Below are 7,672 nucleotides of genomic sequence, written 5' to 3' on the forward strand. Positions count from 1 at the left end.
TCCAAAGTTTAAAGTTGGACTAGCAAGTTTTATCCTATAGGGTCCTCAGTGTTTGAAAATAAAATATTAGAAACAAAACCGTGACGACCATAAAAACAGGATGAAAATGGCATGCCAGTTCCACCCAAAATCTTCTTTGCGAAGGGACGGTTTAAAATGGCCGCGCCAGCACTTGTGTCTGCATCAAAATTTTCACCAGGTAGGCCATAAAAAAGATCATGCAATGTATCAGAAGAAAAAGAAGAGAAGTAAACTCATCAACATAACATGAAAAACTATAAAATAGTGAACGCAGGAACTTGATAAATGTTGCCGTCTCCAATTTTACATTTAATGACATAGACACGTGCAAAACTCAAACTCCTCAAATCCTTCAATGGTCTAAAGGCTCAACAGCCGTCTTAAAGAGGAGGATATAAACCTTGTCAATTGAAAAATACAAGAAGCCTCCAAGGGAATGCGTGACATAGGATCCGAAGCTAGTTCCTACAATGCAGTGCCAAGCCGGACCATATGAAGAGTCAAATTCCTGCAATTGAACAAAAATGCATCATGTACTGTCCATGTATAAAGCACGATAAAAAGAAAATAATCATTCTGAATAATGTTAGAGAAGGACATTTCTGCATAGGAGGCAATATCTTTATTGCCTAATTTTATTTGTCAAAAGCTAAAACTGATAAATGAGACAAGCTCTGCTTCATCCGGCAGGTGTTTTCAGCAGTCACCTGAGCATGGGGTGAAGAAGAGTAAACAATTCTTGTCTCTGTCTGTCTCCAAGTTTTGATCAAGTTCTAATTTACGTCAGTACAATATCAGCTGCAATTCCAACCTATTGAGCATATAACATAACAAGCAACATTGTATGAACCTAGCAAAGTTAGATGTGGAGAAGTCCAAAGATAATTGTCCAGAATCAAAATTTCCATCACTTGAAGCACCACTGTCGTAAAGGTAATGGTAATGGTTCCTACCCATATTCATAAATGTCGTCTAGAGCTCTGAAGCAAAATTAACTCAGGTTTCACAAAGATGCTAATGGATGCAACCATCTGCTCTTATTGCACCCAACACTATCAGCACAAAATTATGTCAATAAGAAATAAACTCTTAACTTTATGGCAAAGCCTAATAGCCTATAGGTGAGGATAAAACATATCAAATTCCAAAATTTTGTCTTCAGCTATAAATCGTGCCAAATTTACTAGCAAAGGAAGCAATTTATGCCAATCCCATAAAACATTTCATATAAAAACAGAGCAAGTGGGCAAAAAAAAATTACTGCAAGTGGCAGGACGATATCACTCTTAAATTATGGATATAGATAAAACTTGGGAAGCCTATGAAGAATAATCTTTGGAAAAGGATTTGAAGAGAATTTTTAATATCATAGGTGACAAAGGTAAATTTGAATTACAGTAAAGGGGGAAAATACCTTCTGACTGTGGTTTAATAGTGCATTTAGGAAAGCTTGTGAGCTGCCAAAAGTGCTTCCAAATGACCAAAATTACAATTTTCTTCCATTAGTATCGGTTGATTGAAATAAATAAAACATTTTGCTGAAATAAATAAAGAATTCTATTGCCTCACAGAGAAGCCTATAGATGTGCTTTTGAGCAAAGCTGCTTTTGGTCAAAAGCACTCTCGAATTTTAGCGCTCCTGAGTGCATCTTAACCAACAACATCCAGCATCTCCAGGAAACTGTACCAACCACAATTGTGCTTCCCTTCTTTAACCAAGGAACTACGCAATTAGCATCTCAATTCCTAAATAACCTTCACCATGAACTCTCAAAATTAAGATATTCTATCTCAGACCACAAAGTGAACATAAACAACCCAGATAAATCTAGAGAAATATTACAAGTACACATTACCTAACGTTGAATATGAACTCAAAAAAAAAAAAAAACTGAATATAACACACACAGAAAGGATTGGAACATTGTGCCGAAGCCTGGACATACATTCAACTGTACCACCACTAAAAAAGAATATAAATTAATAAAAAATTAAAAAAAAACCTGTTTAACCTTGTTCTACACACAACTCAGAACAGAGAATAAAAGTACAAAATCAAACAGCAGAAAACAAATATGAAAAATTTACTCCATGCCCATAACTCTAAACAATCTTAAATCTATAAGAACCAATAAAATAATCAAAGATCAAATTCATAAAAACCAAGTAAACATTTTACCTTCTTAAGGGCAAGAGCTAGACGTTTACTGTCAAGCTTGCCAGGCATGGAATCAAGCTGGTCACGGGCACATTTAAATGCTTTGTTTTGTAAAGGGAGTGGCATATCAGAGGCTCTAACACGAACATTAAGCTGATCATTTTGTTCTTGCTGCTCTTTGGCTTTCTTCTTCTGTATCAAGCTGTTCAAAAACTTGCTCCTTCTCTCCAACTCCTCTGCAGCCTCCATTTTCGAAAGCAAAATCTTCTCACTCTCTCATCACTTCAAAGCTAAAACAAAAAGCTCCTCCTCGTCCTTGTTCAATACTCCAAAACAGCAGTTACTGTATGATGTGTTTGAGATAAGGCCTAAGAGAAGGAAAAACGAAAAAGGAACAAAAGAAAAGTTCCAATAGAGAGGTAACAAAAGCTCTCCCTTGTAGTAACATCGGTTATGCAAGGTATTATAATAAACTAGTAACCATAATTTCTGTTTGGAGTAATAACATCGAGATACCTACTTTTTAATAAAATCACAAGCTAGGAAATAGTTTTCATTTTCTTCATATGGGTACCTGCCAGTGTCAGTGCCTAGTGCCTACACCTCCTTAGACTGATTTTGACCGTTATGCTCCTTAATCCTAATGGCTTGATTTTGATTTTACTAAAATTTAGGAATTCAAATGTTATTAGCCCATCACTGTTTGCAAGTCGAACGAGGTTTTGGTTTCTTTTAATGGGAGGTTTTGAGCGTACCAACGAGGTCAGTGTATGTGTTGGGTTAGGCGCAGGGGAGACAAAATTGCCGACCAAAAACAAAAGCGAAATTCCTGAATTTGCTTTGCTGGGTCCCAATTTAATGCTAGATCAAGAATCATGATCATCCATCTTTGTTAGGCTGATGATGATTGCTAATTAAATTTATTATGAATGTGAAGACTCATACCTTACGTTTGAACTGTATTACTGTAATGGCAGCTGAGCTTTGACTGCTTTTGTATGTGGAGGTGGGCATTATCACGCTTATAGCGAGCTTCTTATGCCAAACGCGTTGCAAACTTACAAACACTATCGCTTATTAATATTGGAGTCTTTTTAAATTGAGATTAAACAGTTGTAAATAAAAAGTTACAGTATTAAATTATTTGACAAATATTAATTGTTATAGATTAAAAGTTAAGTTAACTTAATTTTAGATTTACATAATAAAAAAATTACTATATTTTTACTGATTATGTTGAAATTATTTTTAAAAATTATATTTACTGCAGAATATTAACTTTTATTTCATAATTATAATTTTTTTTATAGTAATATAACTTAAAAGTTAAAATATCTCAATATGAAAACAGATCTTAGTTTTCGAGCTATATAGTTCGTGGTTATCAATCACATTGTTGATACAATATATTTTTTAATATATTTATTTTATATACATCAAATTTAGTCAAAATTAATTAAATTGATGGAATTGAAGGATTATGCTTTATGAATACCTCAAAACAACCTCCCCCCACCAAAAAAAAAAAGAAGAGGCCAAAAGTAACCTGCATTTGATTGAAATGTTGGGCCAACGACTAACCCCGTGACCAGTGCTACGATTTATTTCGGGTTGGACTTTGGAAATGGGTAGGTCCAGTTGGATGTTAGAAATTCGCTAGCCCCCACTTTGAGTGAAAAAGACCATAGGGCCTACTTACATAGTTACATTTTCAGGACAAACAGCCGCTAATTTCGCAGAAAGGAACGCATGGGCCCCGTGTAAACTCATTAAAAATATTTTGCAAGCTGTTCGGTGGTCCGGTCTTTTGTTCCTCTTCGTCCCTTTTGTCTGGGAAGTCCTGTTGTTTTCCATTTTCTGTTCAGAAATCAATGCTTTTTCTTTTCTTTTTTTCGTCTTAAAGAAAAAAAAAGCGTAGAAATCTATGGTTAAATAAAAAACAGAAAAGATTATTATTCGAGTAAAATTAAGTATTAGTTCCAAACTTTTTATAATAAGCGGTATGTAATTTTATATACTGGGAGACGAATCATCATGATTTGTTAAATTAATGCATAAATGCCAAAATCCTTTGGAATGAAAAATTGCTATGGTAGGATTTTCATGAAACTGTACAATGAATTTTTAATGATTTTCTGTTCGGAAATTGATGGGTGTAGCAGACACGCATTTAAAGTAAAATTGAGAAATAATGAGACATAATAGAATTATACAGGAACACTAAGAAATTACGTGGTTCGGTTTTTAGCCTACGTTCACAGGCGAAGACAGAAGAAAAATATTTCACTAGTACAATGAGGATTACAAGTATTATAATATTTTAGCTCACTACCCAGAACCCTAATACACTCAATCTCTCAAATCACTAAAATAAGAGTTTAAAACTCTAACACTCTCAACTCTCAATTCTTTTCACAAATGAATTAGAGAGCTCTAAGATCTTGGATGAATGAAACGAAATGAAGAGCTCCCTTTTATAGCCAAATATTGGCTATTATTTTTTTTCTTTCAATTATGGATGGCACAATTTTTTTTCAATATGGTTGGTGCTGCCCTTAGCAAACGTAAAAAAAAGATGTGAAATTCTTGCTCTTCTAGAAAGAGTGGCCCACCTCATTTGACATTCTCCTACTTAGAGATTAGATTGAGGACCAATCAATCTCCACACCATCCTTTCTACTTCGTCATAATCATGTTGCCTACGTTTCTGCTAGGCCACAAGAGGATCTACTCCAGATAAACTTGTCAGTATTGATTGGTTTGGTCAAAACATCTGCTAGGTTCTCCTTTGTATGGATTTTCTGTAAATCTACACTTCCGTCTTTCACTACTTCTCGAACGAAGTGATAATGAACTCCTATATGCTTTGTCCTGGAATAAAAGGTTGGATTTCTTGCAATATGCAAGGCACTCTGACTGTCATAATACATAGAGATTTTCTCTTGTTTGTGTCCGAGCTCCTCCAATAACCTTTGTATCAAGATAGCTTTCTTGCAAGCTTGTGTAGCTGTCATGTATTCTGCTTCTATTGTAGATATAGTCATAACGGTCTGCAGTTTTGAAACCTAGCTTAAAGCTCCTCCTGCAAGTGTAAACACATAGCCAGTAGTGAATTTTCTTTTATCAAGGTCTCCTGCAAAATCTAAATCCACATAGCCCCTGACAGTAAACTCTGATCCTCCATAACATAATGCAACATCTGAGGTTCCTCTGATATATCTCAAAATCCTCTTCACAGCTATCTAATGCCCTCCACTAGGATTTGCCATGTATCAATTGACTGCTCCCACTGCTTGTGCAATGTCTGGTCTTGTACAAATCATAGCGAATATCAAACTTCTCATTGCTGATGCATACGGTACTCGAGACATCTCATTCCTCTCTGCTTCATTGCTAGGACACATACTTGAGGATAATTTGAAATTAACAGAAAGTGGGGTAGAAATTGGCTTACAATCTTGTATGTTGAAGCGACGCAAGATTTTCTTCAAGTAATTCTTCTGTGAAAGTCAAATCTTTATATTATTTTTGTCTCGGTGAATTTGCATCTCTAGAATCTTGTTTGCTGGTCCCAAGTCCTTCATTTCAAACTCCCTAGCCAATTGTGTCTTCAATTCTTGTTCTTGAACTTTGTTGGGGCCTGCTACTAACATTTCGTCTACATACAATAGTAAAATGATGAAATCATTATCTTCAAACTTCTTGTAATATGCACAATGGTTTGAACTGAGTCTGTTGTATCCAAGACTCATGATGAAGGAATCAAATCTCTTATACCAACACTTCGGCGCCTATTTGAGATCGTGTAGAGATTTGTTCAACCTGCAAACTACGGGTGGGCAAAAATAGTTGATTAATAAAAAACTGAATTAGTAATATAGAGAAAATAGTAAAACCAGTCGGTTCGGTTTTCGGTTTTAAAAAAAAAATCGAAAAACCGAAGCGAGTATTAAATAAACCGAATAATATAATCCCTAAACCTAAAGTGAGTAAATTGATCTTCACTTCAGCCACTGAACTCGTGACCTTCAGCCCCTGAACTCATCGCTGCTCGTGCTCGCGCTCGTCGCTACTGCTACCGCTGCTCGTGCTCGTGCTCGTCGCTGCTGCTGCCGCTGCTCGTCGCTGCTGCTGCCGCTGCCGCTGCTCGTCGCTGCTGCTGCCGCTGCTCGTCGCTGCTGCTGCCGCTGCCGCTGCTCGTCGCTGCTGCTGCCGCTGTCGCTGCTCGTCGCTGCTCGTCGCTGCTGCTGCCGCTGTCGCTGCTCGTCGCTGCTGCTGCCGCTGCTCGTTGCTCTCGCTGCTGCTGCTACTCGCTGCTCTCGCTGCTGCTGCTGCTAGCGCTCGTCGCTACTGCTGCCGCTGCTCGCTGCTCTTGCTGCTGCTGCTGCAGCCTGCCGCTGCTGCTGCTCGTCGCCGAGTGATCTCCACAAAGCTACAACTTGTGAGTTTGCTATTACTTGGATTTTAATGGTTGGATTTTAATGGTTTCACATGATGATGTGCTCATGCCGAGAGTAAAAACAGTAAAACTTGAAACAAAGTTTAACGTTGTTGGACTTGTGAGTGTTTGCTGTTGGAGTAGATTTAGATGAGCCGAGTTGGTTAGCTTCATAGCTTTTCAATAATTTGCTTTGATTATTGTGTAATATATGATAATTTTGTGACAATGGTGGTTTATATATGTGATTAAAAGCTAAACTAGTGGATTTGTAAGTATGCACTCGGCAAAGCATTTGGGCAGGTATTTTCATCTTTTCGTTATCACATTCCTCTAATCAATTAGCGTTAATAATAAAAAATGATTAATAACGTAAATGGAGGGACTTGGGCTCAAATCTCTAAATTAAGCTCGTGATCATTAATATAAGCAAACTACAAGTAGTCTATCTTGATCAACGTTTTCAACTCTTCCAGGACTGTCCCACTTCCAAAATTTTTTATTCAAACAATTATTGAAAGCTCATTTCTATATAATATTTCAACAAGAACAAGCAGAGGAGTAATTGGGATTATGATTTATTTTGATTTGAACTTGTTATTTGAACATGTTATGTGTTATTGAACATTGTTTGAGACATATTTTTATTTTTTGTTTGTTAATTTTTTATGTTTGTTGTAGATTTATTAATTTAAGGTTTTAAATTTAAAAAAGCCCAAAATAGGCCCAATAGGCCCATAATCAAAATAATCGAACCGAACCGAACCGAATCGAATTATTTCAATTAATCGAGTATTTGATTATTTCGGTAATTTGATCAATTGCGATTATGATTTTAAAATAATCGTAATCGAACGATTATGAAAAATTTAGTAAAAAACCGAACGGAACCGAACCGCGCCCACCCCTACTGCAAACCAAGTTTTCCTTTCTATTTTTGCAGAACCTTCTGGTTGGAGCATATAAATTTCATCTTCAAGTTCTCCATGAAGAAATGCAGTTTTCACATCTAACTGCTCTAAATGTAGGTCAAATGTAGCACACATTGCCAAGAC

General features: G+C 36.4%; 1 protein-coding gene across 5 annotated transcripts; it reads right to left on the reverse strand.

The window, feature by feature from the left end:
- Window positions 1–263: 263 nt before the first annotated feature.
- LOC102622021 (uncharacterized) lies at window positions 264–2,947 on the reverse strand. Of its 5 annotated transcripts, XM_025095725.2 has the most exons (4): window positions 2,201–2,947; window positions 1,436–1,490; window positions 729–794; window positions 281–529 (listed from the first exon to the last, which is right to left on the reverse strand). In XM_025095725.2, exons 1-4 carry the CDS (start codon window positions 2,426–2,428, stop codon window positions 522–524), a joined length of 357 nt encoding a protein of 118 aa, XP_024951493.1. In that variant the 5' UTR covers window positions 2,429–2,947; the 3' UTR covers window positions 281–521. The 5 variants fall into 5 exon arrangements, with proteins under 5 accessions (XP_006469223.1, XP_006469224.1, XP_024951493.1 ...); XM_006469160.4 differs by lacking the exon at window positions 1,436–1,490 and having other exon boundaries at window positions 264–529; window positions 2,201–2,944; XM_025095726.2 differs by lacking the exons at window positions 281–529; window positions 729–794 and adding an exon at window positions 839–1,073 and having other exon boundaries at window positions 2,201–2,944.
- Between the last annotated feature and the right edge of the window lie 4,725 nt (window positions 2,948–7,672).

The sequence above is a fragment of the Citrus sinensis genome, chromosome 2 (genome assembly GCF_022201045.2).
Source record: "Citrus sinensis cultivar Valencia sweet orange chromosome 2, DVS_A1.0, whole genome shotgun sequence".
NCBI classification, from domain to species: Eukaryota; Viridiplantae; Streptophyta; class Magnoliopsida; order Sapindales; family Rutaceae; genus Citrus; species Citrus sinensis.